This window comes from Ascidia mentula, chromosome 9 (genome assembly GCF_947561715.1).
Source record: "Ascidia mentula chromosome 9, kaAscMent1.1, whole genome shotgun sequence".
NCBI lineage: Eukaryota > Metazoa > Chordata > Ascidiacea > Phlebobranchia > Ascidiidae > Ascidia > Ascidia mentula.
In genome coordinates this window covers 12,507,739-12,526,200 of record NC_138574.1, presented here as the reverse complement: position 1 = coordinate 12,526,200, position 18,462 = coordinate 12,507,739, and the positions used below count along the sequence as shown (strand labels likewise).

The window sequence follows — 18,462 nt, the reverse complement described above, 5'->3', positions numbered from 1 at the left end:
GTAGTTTACTTGTAAGAAAACTGATAACTTCTAAATAAATAAATATAATGATGCAATAATTCTCACCAAAATTAACAAACTAACGTCTTTTTCAGAATCATGTTCGCAGATTCTGTTTTATGATTCTACTTTTCACATTTTCGCGCCGTCACGCACAAGTAGTTACAGCTGCAGATACGCTCGATTGCATTTTAGTTCGTGCTGAACAAAACATCGCCGGTTGACTACACAGTACTACTGTGACAGTAGTAGTGGTTTCAGACTTGTGTTTACAAACGAAACAGCTTCCGTCGTATCAAATAATGGTAGAGCGTTGCTGGAAATGTTTTCAAAGAGTTTATTTAACACGTCATTAAATATTCTATGTTTTATTGAAGAATAATTGCTGGTTTTGTTTACATTGATTTGTGATAAAGCATTTTCTGCAAAATAACGTGTTTTTCCTGATTTGAATTCTCTACTAATCTGTTCAACACAAAAGTAAGTATATTTTTATCAATGAAAATTTAATGAAGTTTTCAAACGCTAAAACATGATAAAATAAATAGTATTTTCAGAAATATAAATGTCACAATAATGTTTGAATTTTCTTGACCCTATTAGTAAGGGTTTAAATAACCAATTTATGTTTATTAATTTTTCCCAGAGTGTGGTTTATTGCTTTTATTAAATGGCTTGATATAAAAGGTGATCTTAAAGTATTGTTTGATCTGATGAAATTTAAACATTTGTTTTTAAATATCAGTCAATGTTTAGTGTACAATAATTAATATTTCATGTACATTTTTAGCAGGTTTTGTAATAAATTTGTGACTACAAGAATAGCATGATAGCAACCAGTCATGAAAAGTTTAAAAAGCAATACAAAAATACTAAACCTTGCACATATTTTTTGTGAAGAAGCCATTTTGTATATAATGGGGTGGTTATTCATAGTTTTGCACAAAGTTTGCAACAGGATTTGCACAACACATATTTTGTAACAGGATTCTTACATTGAGCTTTTTACACGATCATGGCTCACACATTTATTTGGTTTATTTTATCACAAAATTATTTTTCAGAAGGTTGCCATGGGATGCTGTGGAGATGATGGACATTCCTCTGAAGATGGAAAGTATGGTAAGTGCTTTATTTACTGTGAAATTGTCTAACAGTATTTAAAATATCCAGTGTACAAAATCTGTGTTCAAACAAAATCATCAATAATTCAATCACCTGTTTCCACTTGTTTAGTGGCGACTAAGTTGGTGAGTTGTGTTACACTATATAATGCAATGCATTCGTAGCTGTCAACTTGCTTATAAAATCAGGATGTCCGGTCATTGTTTCCTAATACACTTCTGAGTCAATCAAATACTTCAACTTAATCATCATACACAAAGCACTAGCTTTAAAACAAGATGAGAAAACACCTTTCCTGTACTGCTTGTATCATTGTGATTGTTTAACAGGTTAAAGTTGTTTACCCTTAGTCCATTTATTTTGGTTGTTTTGTTTGCCCACAAAGCAAATAATATTTTCTTATTTAATACGGGACTGGTGCTATGTCTGTAGTTGGAGGTTAAGAACCTTATTTTCACACTAGAAGTCGTTTGTCCTAATCATAAAATAGTTGAGCATTGCAAAACAATTTAGTGAATAGCTTTGTTGTCTGTGTTTGCAAAGTGCCCTTGATGTTTTTCAAAGATCCATGATAGTCAAATATTGTTGAGTGCTTTGTGTGCTCGTTGTCATACCACCACTTCAACAAGAGGTAGTAACTCCTTTGTTTGAACAATGACGCTGTTTAAATGAGAATCGGTCTTTCCAGTTAGTAAAGTAATTTTTAACTATTCTTCGTAAAACCAAGTTGACAGCAAACAAAGCATAATAATGCCAAATAATGTGTCAAAAACACAGTGTTTGGGGTTAAATCTTTTCAGCTATTAATAATACATTAGGTCACACTGCGATTGAGCATAGAATTATCCTGTCTATTTTCGTTTAATGCTGCTAGCTGACAAAAAATAATCACCAGTATGCCTTCACGTGATCACTTACGTCAATGTTTCGTTAAATCAACCAGGAATAGAGGGGCGCGTCATAGCGTTATACTGGACGAACCATTAGTGGAGTGAGCACCATACGTTTCATTCCCGCTTCGAAACACAACACATGGTGACTAGGCATTCGAAAGCGTCATTTGTCTGTTTTACTCACCTCTAGAAGTGGGTTTGTAAAAACAGGTGACGACATTGGTACGTTTGTCAGGCCAAGAGCCGGTATATGGGAAAAGTTGTGCAAGACTCCCAGAGTGCGTTGTATGCGCGGAGGCTTTTGTGTGTTTAACGTTTATGGGAAGTCGCTCTGGCGCAGGAAACGTGTTACGCATCACTGGTATTTAGTCACAGCCAAAAAGACCACCGTTAACATTGGTTGATAACCGACAAATTTTCTGCTGACAATAATGGAAGCATCATTTGCACAATGAGTGCAACATTTATCATAAGTTCGAACAAACTGTGTTTATTGTCCAATTGATGGTTGAACTCGCAGCTATAGTTGAAAAACAGTTATTGGGTGTAGCGTTGATCGATATGTTATAGAGACAGCAAACCCATTGCATCGTGTCAACACAAAACGCATTACAAACCTGATATTACTACTGACACACCATCGTGTGACAACGTTACCCTGTATTTCTGATATTTATTAGCGAGTGTTGAAAATAACGGAAATTGCGTGTAGTTCCGCTGCAATGCATGAAAAAGCTATTATCTTTCCTGCTTGTATCAATTACCCTCAAAGCTTCAACGTTTGTGCAATAGTTTTGCACAAGTTTGTACTAAGTCTAGTTTTACAGCAAATTTTCGTCATTTTAACACAGATGTCATTTTTCGTGAGTGTATTGTGCCGGGAATGGTACGAAAAAAGGTGGACGTTCACACGTTCATGACATGTGTAGCAATGCCCAAACCAAATAAAACACACATAAATGACACGTAGCAATGTCCACAGCAATTGCCAGTACGAGTGTGGTCAAAATTTATGACAAAAGTACAAAAGACAAAACCGAATTTCATTCAAAGGTAGAAAAAGAAAAAATCTGCTGATTCTGTCAGTAATTACCAAGCCTAGAAGATACTTTTCGTTCGATAGCAGACAAGTTTGTCACAAGCTTGTGCAGTCATTTCACAAAATTGTGCCTGCATAACTTCGGTAACAACGTATCCCAGAATGATCATATCATGTACATGCTGTTCGACCTGATGGCCCGCTCCAATTCCTTGCTCCTTGCTATCATCCGTTGTTGCCTTCTGAAATCCGCTTCCTGTGTGTCCTTTCTAGGCACTTTCCTTCCGTGGTAAACGATTAGCTCATTTTTCGACTCGTCTTTGAATTTCGCCCAAAAATACACGCTCTGCTTGTCACCTTCGCCGTTGTTGACCACGTAATCCAGTAGTTTCGTGAATTCGCCATCTTCGTCGTCCTGAGGAACGATTTTAGCCGTGATCTGCTTCACACAGTTTTTTACTTTGATGATTTCTGTTGAAGACTTGAGTGTGAAGGTCAACCCAGGATAGACCTCAACGATGAAGGTCTTGTTATCGTGGCTGTGGATATCGACTGGTTTATGCACAACATGCGGTTTGTCCAACATCTCCTCTGTGGTTTGTTTTTCCTCGAATATTTTTGCGATCATGTGACGCGGGCAATTGGTTCTGTGTTCTATTTTCCAATGCTTCACCTGGCACTCAGCATCGCAATAGAATGTGACATAACACATGCTGCAGCGCTTTAAATCATACGAGGATTTGTCGCAAAACGCACACGTCGCACTGTCTTTGTCCTTAGCAATCGTTGCTGAGCGACAACAGGTGTGAACAACTTTTCGCGTTTTATCGTCTTTTGTCCAATCAATAGCGTGGCTACCATCGTTAGCTATGCCATTTGGATCTGCCCCATGCATTACCAACAGTCTCATGCAGTCCCGACTGCTACTGGCAGCAGCAATGTGAAACGCACTAGCACCAGAATAAGCCCTCATGTTGACGTCAGCTCCATTGGCTATCAGTAGCCGAAGAATGGGCAAGTCCCCACCCTGTCTACAAGCAATCATAAGAGGGGTAAAGCCTTCTAAGAGAGTTGTGGCATTAACATTGGCCTTCTTCTCAAGTAATCTAGTTGCTCCCTTAAGACAGCGTGACCCAGCCATCCAGTGCAATGCCGTCCTTCCGTAAACATCCATTTCATCCACTGTTTTGATAGGTCGTGTTTCATCCGAATAATGTTGAAAGAAGGTGTCAAACATATTTCTGTATGCAAAACCACCCTGATCCAAGGCTAGAATAGATGCAGTGTTCAAGTTTGTGGTCACAGACTTGTCTCTTGGATCAAAATCCTGCAGGCCATCCAAGATGTTGGTTGTTTTAAATTTTTTTTCTTTCAGTTTATCATAGTGATGATACAGCAAGCCAAAAGTGGGCTTTTCATACATTGTGTAGTAACTTGACATGGTGACTGTCTTGATTAAACAGGGCAGGCAATTCTGTGCAGAAATCACTTTAGACTATATACATAATTATGACCCGAAGCAAACTACACGAAAGCATCAGTTGTTTGTGTCCAGCAAACTCCTGCCTAAAGTACAAAAAATAATCATGATTAGAACAAAAAGCTTTCAAAGCTCACATTTTACAAGATACCTCATACTAGTGTATCAGATTAGAAAGTTTGTTATTTGCAAGAAGGAATTTTTTCGGCATAAATTGCACGGGCGATTGCAACATTTATCATATGAAAATGCATTAGCTAACTTTTATTGCTCAAATTATCAGTAAATTTTCACAAAAGACATTTTTTTCAATCTGGCTTGTGTACATTGCATACATATGAATACAGGCATATATTAGTATGTAAATACAGCAAATTAATGTAAAAAATATCATGCCTACAATGTATTTAGCATTATAAACCAATTATATATGCAAAAGAAATATCAATATATTGCCTGAAATGATTTTACTTTCTGCTTTGTAAAAAATAAACAGTATTGTTTTTTAATTATAACAAAGCTAAACCTTGTTGGCGTAAGCTAAAAATAAGCTAAAACGCGTAAGCTAAAAAGACGCACAACATCAAAGGTTGTATAAACTCTCGTTTCAACAATATACACTTCTTTGCCTTGTCGCAAACCAACTTCTAACACATTGGCCAGCGCAATACGTACGTCGTCACTACAAAGCCAGCTAGCAGACCTTCCGCCAGCAAGGCTAGGGTATTACTAGAATCATCAGAGCGTGAAGACAGGCATTGAGGCGTGGCAACTGCTGGTAATTTAGAATATTTTTTACGAGACATTTGCCATAGCGTTGCCTGTTGCATAATCCGCTTTGATTTTTTGTGCAATTGCTTGTTAAAAAATGTTTAAAAAGTGTTCTTGTTTTACGTATGACGTCGGTATCTTTGACATGTTATGTAAAATTCATCATTTTTCTCTTTTATTTATCAAACAATATCGCAAAAGTTGTTTAACAAGCAAAAACATTCTAATTTGGCAACGTGCGTTTTGTTCACCTCGTTATGTTCTCTCAGCTGCAGCGAGGCATATAGTGCGACTAAGCAGCCATTATGTCCATCCACATTAGCTGGCCCGTGAACCACTTGAAAGTTTCTTCTGCTAATACAAAGTGAAATACCTTGTAACCGACGTTCTGCCGTTTGCTCTTAGAAAGTCTAGTTCGAAACAGGAGTAGTGTTGCCGAAAACGCTCTTATTTGCTTAAAACCAGTTTAAACGTACAGATTTGTGAGGTCAAGGTCGCTGTCACATTGAAAAAAAGGCGCCGACCTTAAAAAATAATACTAGTTTGATGTAAAAAGATTAATATATGAAGACAAAGAAAGGTATATTCCAACCATTGTTGGACGTGGTGTTTACATCTGTGTCTTGCCGACGTTTTGTCTCGGCCTCGACGTTCACAGCGCACAAGACAGGCACGAATTTGTATGGAGCAAGGCTTGGTTAATAGCACTGGCACGTACCTTTTAAGTTCGTGACGAAAAAGACAAAATGTTTGACAGTTTTGACAAAAAGCAACGTCGTTAGCAAGGCACTTGGACTAACATCTGTTTTGTGTATGTGTAGACTATTTTTCTGTGCAAAAATAGTGTGTGTTAGGCAGTTTAAACATAAAGTGATTGCAAAATCATTCAAGAACAATTGAAATGGGAGGTTGTTGTGGAAAATCAACATCAGGTGAAACATTTTATGGTTTTCGAAAACACGTTAAGGCTGTAAAAAGCGACTGCCTTTGTTCGTGTGGCGACAACAATAGGTTTTATGACGTTAAAACCGTTTTTATTCCTTCGTCAAACACGGGATTTTCTTTTGTTCGCCTGTTTGCCCAAAACTTTTATTTTTTGCCCGGAACGGCTAAACTTACTTACCTAATAGCGTTGAACAGACGTTTGTCAAGCTTTAAAAATGTGGGGTTTTCAATACTTATCAGAAAGTTGCTTTGTCAAATCCTAACTTGACGTGGAAATCACCGTGCGTGCTGTATTCCCCAAACAAAGGAATTCCAGTTTTTTTCATTGTGGGAAAGCCTGTACAAAGAGCTCGCACGCTCTGTAATATAGATTATTTTGGGTTGTTGTTGTCCTTTTTATTACATTATAAAGCTACCAATCGATTTTACTACAAGGTCGGCATAGATACAACTTTCATTCCGTTTCTAGATGTGCACCAATATTAACTACTATCCCCATTTTTCCCTGCAACGCTGGCAAACCATGTATTATTAAGTTATGCATCCCACTAATTTATGTGCCTTAAAAATGATTTTTTTAATGTTACAGGAAAGGCAAGAGAGTTCGATCCAGACTTCAAGGGTCCAATGAAAAACAGGTCATGTACAGACATCCTATGTTGCTTGCTGTTTTTTGTCTTCATTCTTGGATACATTGTCATCGGAATTTTCGGTATGCTATGAGTTGCCTTGTAACAATTTTGCAACGTATTTTGTCTGCCAATAGCCTACATTTTCCAATGTTAAGTATTGTAAAATTGAGATGCTTATTATAAGTGTTTTGTTTTGGTGTCAGAGAAACACTTATTATGGCCCAAACTATAGCATACACGACATGCTTCGGTCATGATACTTGCATATCTTTCATGGCATATGCCAACCTCTTTGTATTGAAGGCGTTATAGCAACCGTGTAACGTGTTGCTAAATTTTAAACTAAAATTTCAGAATTTCGTTTTCTAGCGAAACGTATTGAAGGCATTTCCGTGTATCGTGTACATATACGCAAGAGTAATGGATATTTGTCATTATGTATTGATGAAAGGTTGTGTTGTTACAGCTTGGCTCAACGGAGACCCGATCATGTTACTATATCCCACTGACAACCAGGGAAGAATATGCGGAGTTGATTACGTCGATCTCAATCTACAGTAGGTTAAAAGTTGTTTTGAAACACACGTACAGTGTGATCACGTGCGTGTGTTAAAAAGAGGGCTTTATTGGCTTGTTGCATTTGGGACCTTTTTATCCACTGTTTAAGAATTTTTCGTCAATGGATACATACAGCTTGTATGTAAATTACAGGTCGTATACAAGTTTTTAATAAAACCTCGGGCGTTTTCTTTGTAAATCGTCGATTAGGAGTTTAAGTTGGTTGTGATTGCTGTTCACTCCAAAAAAACGCTTTTAAATCCATATGGATTCGGAGTGTCTAAACCCACTTGAGTAACAAAGCTCGGACGCAGTCACCTGAAAACGGGATGGGTTGTTCTTGGCTGAAGCTGTGTAAACACTGGAGTTTCCCTGAACTTTCACTATAAATAACCAGAAATGCTGGTGACGCAAACCGTAACTTCAGCCTTCCACGTATTTAACTGTTTTTGATGACTAAAAATACATTTGTTCACAGATCGAAGCCCAACTTGTTTTACTTTGACATAACCAAGTGTACAAGTCCAGCAACAATTCTTCAATTACAGTGTCCGACCACACAGGTTTACAACTTTCTATTCATTTAGTTTTATCAGATATTTTGTAACTGATGTTTGGCTTGCTTTCCCACATTCATGCATGTGATAACTGTGCTTCTTAGAGGCAATGGTGTTGCTTAAAACGTCACCAACTCAGAGTATACAATGATCTGTTTTAATGTTTACGTTTTTAAAATGGGCGACCCATGTAGATATTCCTGGAAGTAACAAAATTTGTTTTCTCGAAATTTAGGTTCCTTTTATATATGTAGACGACACTGTCACGCCAATGTGATCTCCGTAATTATTAGAGGGTTGGTTTTGGACTTTTATGAAGCATTTTTTACATTGTCGTGTATTTGCCATCTTCTACGTTACTCTAAACCAAAACCTTTCATATTGTTGCAGATATGCGTACAGAGCTGTCCGGCCACTGAATGGACATATATCATCGATGTACCCAAATTCGAAGCCGCGGTTGCCCTTGAAAATGTTGGTGTTGGCACATTTAACAGAACGAATGTGGCAACTTTGGCAACAACCAACTTTTTTTTGAACTGGACCAACTATATTTGCACCTACGGCTACAACGCTCGGGACGAATACATCAATAATGGCATTGTAGGTTGCCCTTGCCAACATTTCTAGCTCTTATTTTTATGCTAGTGGTGGCTTCGTACCATAGCCTCGTTACAAATTAAGTAAATGACTTAACACGAGCTGTTATATCATGCGGTGCATAATAAAGAGATATTCGGAATAGAATGTCCGAAAATTGTATAAGGTTTTATATAAAACATTATAAACAGTAAATGGAACGTAATTGTTGGTGGAAAAAATTGTATGCATATCGACCCGCTGAATCTTTGCAGAGTCTGGCTTTTGCCCACAGCTGCGGAAAGGGTGGCCTTTGTCGACCCAGGAAGGCGATAAATTTATTCGTTACGTTTTTTTACAGACTCCCCAGCAGTCAGTACAAGCAGGAAAATGCGCCCCTTACTACGTGACCATGACCCCGGTTGTAAACCGATGCATCCCCAAAGTTTTGGCCGACGTAGCTGAAATTTCAACCAACCTAGTAGACCTAAACAATGCAAATGTAAACCAGTCCTTGGTGGTAAGTTACATGATTTCATCCATTCTGATTTAGAAGTGTCTAAAAAAAATCTTCGTGTTGTTAAACTTTTACAACAAACACTTCGTAGTTACACAAACTGATGTGTAAATGTGTTTAAGCATCATCGACAAATAACAAATATGTTCACATATTCGAATGTGATCATTTAGAAAAAAATTTACAATACTGTTCCATAATACACATAGCTAGATTGTCTTGTGGCCACAAACGACACGATGTAACTGTTTGAACACAGGACGCCAACAACAATACGATCACCGGTTCAATGATTGATGCTGGCAGTGTGGGCATTAAACTGTACTTGGAAGCTCGACAAATAGCAGACAAAATTTTTGCCGACATCACAAGCTCGTGGTACTGGCTTCTCGCGTAAGTTATTTTCATCATTTAAAACATACTCCCGGAATGTCGACCTAATTCACTGGTAGTGGCAAAGGCTACAGAACTGTTTTTGTATGGTTATTTTGTGTGATCATTTTTACAACAGGATTCAAGTTTGGTGTTTTACACAACAAGAAATGCTATTGTACTTAATTTGCCAGGCATATTTTCTTATCACACAAAAACACTACGCGAAAAATTTAACACCTTTTCGCTTGACGTACACAAAATAAAACAACAATTGATGTGTCCCACTGGTCATAACAAAAAAGTCCACTTAGTGCTCGTCTCGGTCGCGTGTTAATGCTTGTGCATTTTTGCATTTATTTTATTCGGTGCAGACTCCTTGGTATATCCGCGGTTGTTGCTTTCCTGTGGATTGTGATAATGCGGTGGGTGGCTGGAATCATGGTGTGGGTCACTCTTATCGGAATTATAGCGGCTCTTACCTTTGGTACCTGGTACTGCGCCGACGAATACGTGGTAAGAGATACGGTTACCTACAGGTCATGTTGATTTTGCCTTAGCATACTCATGTTATTGCCAGGCATTGAGTCAATATCTCATTCCTCTATATCCTGGCTTAGGTTAAGCTTAATCATATCCAAGTTAAGTGTCAATACTTTAGTCTCTGAACCGTGGTCAAGTATAGTTGCAGTGGTGTATCCTTGATGCCTGTACAGTCCACATACACATCACTCTTCAATGCAAATCATGCAACACGTTTATAAGTTTTCAGAAAATTGCAAGGTTAACGTATATTTTTCAGCGTCTTCTCACCGTGCCCGGTTCTAACCGGTCTTTTGTTGACGTTGGATTTACCACCAGCCTTGATACCTATGTTAGTCTACAACAAACTTGGCTGGCTTTCGGTAAGCGGCCCTGTTTAACACTCCTTAAAGTTTCAACTGATCCTAAAAAAGTCAGTTATGTTTGACCAGAAATGCTTATACTCTCTGGTCTTTTGAATTACGGATTCCATGTGTGTAACATTGTCTCACAACACATTGTCTTTATACATCTTATTCTTCCTTATCTTATGATAGCAATTATCCTTGGAGTTGTGGATCTCATTATCATCTTGGTGGTTCTTTTCCTTCGAAAACGAATTCAAATCGCCATTCAGGTTATCCGACAAGCCAGCAAGTTAGTAATACGTACCTTTTACTTTGTCTTACACTATGTAACTGTGACGTAACAATGCGTTTTGTGTTTATAGAATCTAATTTCATACTAAACAATCAGCAAATGACTTTTACAAGTTAATGCATGTTTTTCCTAACTGTTGCAATTGTCCACAGAGCAATCGGATATATGATCTCAACCCTCTTCTATCCTCTGATTACATTTGTCCTCGTTCTCATCGTGGTTGCCTTTTGGGCAGCAACAGCACTTTTCCTTGCCTCCACAGGAGATCCAATTTACATTGTCAGTGACAACAATAACACTAGTGGCTTGGAGGGCCAGTCGTGTAATGTGACGGTACGCGTAATGCCTTGCAAGGGTTTTTTTATGTTTTGAAGTAAATGAATGTTGTAGTCCGTCTCCAGAAGAGTCTCTTGCTGGATAAAACTTTTTTTGCTTAAATTCTGTTATCTAACTGAAATATTTTGTTCATTAGTAAAGCCAAACGTGTATCGCATCTATTTTGTTACTAGATGCGTTTCAGAAACTTTCAAACAATAAATTTTAATTTTGTAGGAATGGGCCAACTCGTCACACCAATATTATCTGAACGATTCGATCAAGTGCATTTTCCTGAACTACGGCGGTACTTCCATGTAAGTCAGAGTCAGCATTTTTAAAAAAAACTTTTAAAACCTCGCCCGCTTAGTAAACCTTACTTTCTGCAATTAGATTCCACCAAAACGTCATCTGGCTACAAGTCATTGAGGCCTTTGGAATGCTTTGGATTATGAACTGGGTTCTGGCGCTCGGCCAGTGCTCCTTAGCTGGTAAGTTTTTTTTTTGCTCTATCCACTGGGTGGTGACAGTGAGCAGTAATTCCAGGAAAAGGGATTTGTTTTGTGATTTAATGACTATTTGTTGTGCATCATAAATTTTCTACCTAGAGCAGTGCTTCTCAAAGTTTTTCGCTTGAGATATACATATAATAAATATAACAGGACGATATTTTGTTTTATTTATATTTTTCAGCCTGACTTAACTTGCCTCCATTTTTTCCTCCTCATAAACTCAAATATTCCTTAATTAAATAGTAACGCGCTCGCAAATTCAATATGACGCATCACGCATAGTTGAAACAACTGACGCAGGGTATTACTTGATGAAATTTTTACAGGAGCGTTTGCTTCATATTACTGGGCTTTCAAGAAACCAGCAGATATTCCCTACCTACCTCTCTACACAAGCTTTGGCCGTGCGCTCAGGTACTAATTCCTCGCGTTCCCTAAAATCGAATTTACCTTAAATTCCTCAATTTACCGCCAGATATCACACTGGTTCTTTGGCTTTTGGAGCTTTTATCATAGCCATCGTTCAAATTATTCGCATACTGCTGGAGTATGCCGACCACAAGCTTAAGGGAACCGAAAACAAGGTGGCTAAGTTCGTGTTGAAGTGCCTTAAATGCTGTTTCTGGTGCCTGGAGAAGTTCCTTAAATTCCTCAACCGCAACGCCTACATCATGGTAAGACTTTTGTGAGGTTTTATTTTAATGTAACCTGAACTTGCTCGCGAAATGAACATGTGTAAACCTGTGTCGTTATGTCTTACTACTTCCGAATGTCCGCTTGTTTCAAAAGCTTTGGCAAAACAGTGTACAGAAGTTGGAAATATCTGCTACCAAGTCTTTGTTGACCATAAAGCTATCAGGAAATTTTGACAATATAAACTCTTATGTGTTGCGGTGTTTGTTTTGAAGTTATTTAAGAGCTGGCATTGTTGAACTAATAGTGACGTATACACAGTGACCTCATTGTCAACACTGGATCGAAGCCAAGCGTTTGCTGGCATCGTTTTACTGTTGTTTCATTCCCATTGTCCTGTCATGGGCGGTTTCTCAGACAATACCTTTAGAAACTTTCAAAAACCTCTATGAACGTGAACAGTCGATACTAGGATCACAAACAAGGCAGTAAAACCGATATGGGGCATTTTCCTTTCTGGTTCGTTGCACTGTGGGTTTCGCCTTGCGAAGCGAAAGGTATTCTTCCATGCTCAGCTCAAAACAACAATTAGTCGTTCCGGAAAGTTGATCGTTTGGCATTTCGGGGTTGAAGCCGTTATTCTGGTCTCGAAATTCGCCGAAACCTTGCTTAATTCATTAAACCCGCGAGTTCCAGCGCTTTGGTAACATTATCTGTAGGTTTGCAAAGAGTTCAAGTAAAACTCTATCTTGTGTTCACCGCCTAAAAAATGATTACAATCGTTTTTTTGTTAGTTGCTGTCAATCTAATGATGATAATTACAAACTCATAAAACACAAAAGTGTTGAGATTGAAACCATTCAGGCCTGGTTATGAAAAGACGCATCAAAATTTCTTTATTACACAAGCAAATACGTAATTGCCCCCAAACAGTCTGAAAAATCCCTGTTTTATGTCAAAACCCGTGCTTACACAACACCGTCAAATAGGGTTGGGTTGGGTCAGGCTGTGCAAGTCGGTGAGGAATGACGCAATATTGGCAAATTCTACTGACGGTCTAACTGAATTTGAATCGCCCTGCACGTCTAACCGATTTGTGACGCACGTTGTGTTTCTTGTAATATCATTAACCGTAAACTGGGCGAGATTCTACAACAAAAGCAAGAGAACATACATATATAACTGGATTACGTTGGCAGCAGTCGTGTACATCAAGCAAGGCGCACGCTTAACCAGGTCGCGCGTGGTTTGAATGCGCAGGTCTTACATCACAGTTTGGGTGGGCGTTTCGGGGGCGTGATCAAAAGAAGGAAAAATATCTGATCTTTCTTGCTTGTCTGCGCAGACTGCTCTTCGTCGAAAATAATGTTTGGGCAACAAACAGAGTTTTCGTTGCGCTCCATAATCTGATTTAAGTTAGTGAAGACCGTGAAGTTTACATCATAAACTCGTGCGCTCGCTTTGCTTCTTTGTGCCTGTTTTGGTAATGCGGGGGGACCTACATATGCAAAACACTCGACCCGTCGACTTACGGATGGCTGCGAGTACCAGCATGTCTCTGCCGAGCGAGCGCAACTGATTTCCTTGTTTTGTAAAAATACACGCATTTTTTCATCAGGACGTCGAAATACTTTAACTACAAGTAAATGTGTAAATGCACCTTTGAAGAACTAGTTCAGAGGGAAAAAATGTTGAACATGGTAGATTACGATATTAAACATCGTAGATTACGATATTGAACATCGTTCAATAACGTCAATGACTTGTCTATTTTAGTTCTGACATCTGTCACATTTAAAACAGGTGTGGATGCGGTGCCGTAATCCACAGAGTACCAACGCTTTTTGCGTGTCCGCAATATCTCTTATTCACATCAACGATTGTTTACAACAGGAGTGCGGCATGCAGCGTCGAAAATGCCATTAGGCAGTCTCGTTCGTAGCTAGAGTTCACGGTACAGATAACATCGCGGTATCCGAGCTAAAGTTTGTTGACACCCTCTGGCGTTCCGTGCTTTTTATAGACGTAGACGATCACGTTTACACGATCCAACGAATCTTTCCGTGAGAATTTTACTTCTTGATACCCTTAATGCCTTGTTATTTTTGCCCTTTTATCGCAGCCGTTTATCAAGGCGCGTACATTCGGTAGATAACAGGTTCAAAATTGGTTAACACTATATGGACCTGCGCTGGAGGGTGGATACTTGTATCCTGTCTTCCTTGAAATTTTATGAGCTCCATACACAAGCTATGTGTGTGTGTAACGATCCGTCATTTCCAGGCGCACTGAAACGGAAAAGCGACTAAAAAATACCTTTCAGGTCATTCGGTTAAGTAAGGGACACCGTAACCACGTTACATTCAGCGTGCTGGTAAACAAAATACAAAAATATGCCTACCACGGCTCATATAGGCCTATATCTAAACAGGTAGTTGTTTGTATATGAGTAATTATTACTCGAAATAGGCTGAGATGTTTTTGCCTTGTTAGTTTTACACGGTTGAATTGTGTTAACGTCAGTCAGTGGGCTTGGAGTACATTTATTTGAACTGTAAGGTTGTTATCCAAGGAACTGCCTAAATGTTTGTTTAAACTATTTTTTCAAACGGGTGACGATTAAAACTCCAATTAAATATGTACTTAATATAAGATTGGCAATTTCTAACTTCGGGGTCACCAAAACGGTTCGATCGTATATAATATTTCACAACCAAACCGTTCAGCGTTTCCGAGAAAGCATTGCAATGCATTGAGGCAGCAACAAGCAATGCAAACCCCCTCTTATCTCGACTTCTGCGTATGAGAAAGGCAGCAGTTGCAACGGACTATCGTGCGGGTATGGGAAGTCTCGCCGATAAAGGCGGTTGCACTTGTGCTCCCATTTGCCGTCAAGCCTAAAGATGCCAATCTTGCAGTTTCAGCAAGAACAACTTTTCGCCGTGCGATAAAAACGCCACGAGCTCGCTTCCAAGAAGCCAGAACGTAGGCACTGCTGCGATAACGCCGCTTTATCGGTTTCCCATCACCCTGTTAAGAATGTACACTGCTGACATGACCTATACGTATCGCATATTGACGACACGCAAATTTCGAGATACAAACAAGGCCAAATTTATGTTTTTCTTGATGCTATCTCAAATCAACGCTGATCTGGTCCCGTTAAAAAGCATTTTCCTTTGCTTTAAGAGTTTACAATTGGTTAAACGGTCGCGCCATGGGAAAAATACAAGTTGGTTGATCGTCCAGACGTAATAAGTAGCGATAAGAATGGCGCAAATAACAGAGAACTTTAACGTGATTTCTCCTTACAATTGTTGTTCACTGTATGTTCGTTCTAGCTTATATGTTATGCAAAGAAACCCGAAAAATGTGGTTTGTGGTCAATGGCACTGCGTTAAAATCAAACCAAGTCATTTATATTTTACGCAATTAGCTACGCGGATAAACAGTACCGACAAGAAAGTAAATGACATGGGCACCGATAACAACACAAAGATTATCGAGTCCATGTCGATGTCAGAACTTCGAAAGTGCCCCATTTGCGCTCTTTATTAAAGCTGACCATCTAATCTCTGTTTTGTAGGTTGCCATTTACGGCAAAAACTTCTGCACTTCAGCTAAAAACGCCTTCAAACTACTGATGCGGAACATTCTGCGCGTAGCCGTCCTTGATAAAGTCACCGATTTCATTCTCTTTGTCGGTAAGAACACAAACAACGTACTTTCTGACATAATGGCCAACAGACATTTCGTGTCCAAACATAACTGTCTGTCTGTTACAGGAAAGCTTATTGTTACCGTTGGCATGGGCGCCCTCTCGTGGGCATTTTTCACAAACAAGTTTGTTACGGTTTTGAGCTTCAGCGCCCCTAATCTCAACTACTACTGGATGCCGATCATTGTAAGTAATTGCTTTGTTTAGTGAGAATTTTACATAAGCTCAATTTAAATGTGTTTATCATTCTGAACGGTTTTATTCCAGCTAACGTAACCCTGGGTATAACTACAAGAATTTCATACATTTATACGTTTAAATCATAATTGTGAAAGCATTTCATAATTAAAAACAGAATCCCGGAAATCCCTTGTTATACCCCAAGCGAAAATGAAAGTGTGGTTTAGTATTTTCGTATAAAGAAGACGATTTACATGTTTACGTCGCCTTTAACATTATTAAACAAAACAAAAATTGACACAGAAAATGTGTTTGATTTTGGCAGATAATCGGGGTCGCAGCCTATTTCGTGGCCGCTGGATTCTTCAATACGTTCGGGATGGCGGTGGACACAATCTTCCTGTGCTTTTGTAAGTAAAAACTTCACATATTGTTTCGAATGTATTATGTTTCGAATTACTTATATATAACAATTACTTTAACTATATTTCCAATGCTATTTATAAAGAAAAAAATTGGGCCATTTAATAACGTATGTAAACACTGTCCAATCTTACCCGATTTATTCACGTGCCCTTTCTACGTCACAGTGGAGGACTTGGAGCGTAACGACGGCAGCGAACAAAAGCCTTACTACATGAGCAAGGGCTTGATGGGCGTCTTGGGCAAAAAGAACAAAAAACGAAAGGCCAGCGATTGAAGTTCACGCCCACTTGCTATGTAGTTTCTCTGTATATTGCCTTGCGTTGAATAGTGTTGTATTGCTCACGTAGCGTGATAGCGGATTTTTTGTATTGCATTTTCGTTTTATTACTGATGAACTTAAGGCTTAGCACACTTTAGAATCGCGATATTGCAACGAATCGAATCATTAGTTACTGGATCGTTTCTTGGCATGATGAATACCCTAAAAAACACCGTGATCTTCACTTTGATCTTTACTTTAAAATGATCATTTTATCACTTGTACTTACACCATCTGCGAACCCCTTGCAATTGCATCATATACTTGTTTGTAAGTGGACTAAAACTTGAAAACCAACCATAAATGAAACGGATTACATTTTTCCGACAAGTTGTCCCACTTTTATGCCCCTCCCATACCACTGGTGTTACGTCCACCGCAGAATAAGAGCCACGCCTTTTATGCTTTTAATGCATAACCTTCAGTTACTCAACGGTGTTATAACACTGTGATACACAAACCGCAGGGTGTACGAAGTTCGCGGTCCGTATGTGTTGACACAACCTCGATTATTTACGTGGTGAAAATCACCCCAATGTTTCCGAAAATATTCTTCACTGATTGTGGTTTGTTACGTTCAACAATTGCTCTCAATGTGCGTCCACGAAACATATTTTTCAATACTTACTGAGTTGCCCGCTAGTTGTGTTATTTTATTGTACGTTACTAGTTTCCTAATGATTTTTATTTGTCCAAACACATGAAGAGCTGGCATTGTTAATCTTTTAGCGCTTACGTGTGGTTCATTATTTTTTGCAAACTTTAACATGTTCATTAATATCGTGCTTTCTCTACCATTGTGCGTCCAATTCTTACAATTTGCTTTGTTTAAAATAACGATTTTGTTTGTTTTTATAAGACATGATTTTCACCGAGCCGGTGTAGAAAACAAGTCCTCACGTTTTATGGCCATTGTGGAATGTTAAAATTGTCCATTATTCACATGACAATCCGTACAAAAAAACTGTTCTCGTTCTGACACTTCCGTTGCTACTGTGGATTCTACAGTCACATTATATACCTGCTGCCCTTATGGCAGTAATAAACATGAGGTTTTATTTTGCCGATTCTTACGGTGGTCGGTGTAGCAGCCACTATGTTTATGTACGAAAACCGCTTACAGTTAGCCCGCAAAGTCGTATTTACCAATAAGTAGTGCTTTGCAACTGCATGTTTCTAGTCCGTGTTGCTTGTGTTCCTAAAATGGCTACGGTAAAAAAATGTTGACAAATATCTCGCGTTATTCTATTATGACGCCGTGTGTAAGCTGTATGAACGACATCGTACTGAATTTGTGTGAAAAGCTTTATGATGACGCGCGCGTCAAACACCCTTGTGTTTTGTGACGTCTGAAAGCTGTTTTGCATGGGCGGCTTGAAAATAAATTTTCATTAGAAACGTAGCAGTGGGTGTTTTTTTCCAAATTTCTCACAACCACACAAACGTTACAACGTTTAAACACCATATATATTGCATTTAAATTGAACAAATATGTTTTCCGAAGTATGGAAATATATATAGATTCAATAATCATATGCTGCTATCTGCAATGGCCCCAGCTGACAAAACAAGACTCTGAATGTCAGGATTTTGCTCTGTGGTCAATTGAAAGGCTGTTTTTGCATGATATTTGAGTAATGGTGGTTGCTTTAAGATCTGCTTCGGGGCAAATTGGCATGACAAAGCGTTTTCAAACCCCCAAAGGGTAA

General features: G+C 38.7%; 2 protein-coding genes across 2 annotated transcripts; one reads left to right on the top strand and one right to left on the bottom strand.

Moving 5' to 3' along the window:
* The first annotated feature begins 374 nt into the window (after nt 1-374).
* LOC145914342 (choline transporter-like protein 2) lies at nt 375-18,155 on the top strand. The gene is made up of 20 exons (XM_083002163.1): nt 375-480; nt 1,065-1,122; nt 6,843-6,965; nt 7,352-7,442; nt 7,922-8,006; nt 8,391-8,603; nt 8,941-9,099; nt 9,356-9,489; nt 9,843-9,984; nt 10,271-10,373; nt 10,548-10,647; nt 10,803-10,983; nt 11,203-11,282; nt 11,359-11,456; nt 11,804-11,891; nt 11,953-12,151; nt 15,697-15,814; nt 15,896-16,014; nt 16,334-16,418; nt 16,599-18,155. Exons 2-20 carry the CDS (start codon nt 1,074-1,076, stop codon nt 16,706-16,708), a joined length of 2,277 nt encoding a protein of 758 aa, XP_082858289.1. The 5' UTR covers nt 375-480; nt 1,065-1,073; the 3' UTR covers nt 16,709-18,155.
* On the bottom strand, nt 2,888-4,617 carry LOC145913960 (uncharacterized). The gene has a single exon (XM_083001728.1). It carries the CDS (start codon nt 4,496-4,498, stop codon nt 3,224-3,226), a length of 1,275 nt encoding a protein of 424 aa, XP_082857854.1. The 5' UTR covers nt 4,499-4,617; the 3' UTR covers nt 2,888-3,223.
* Nucleotides 18,156-18,462: the final 307 nt, after the last annotated feature.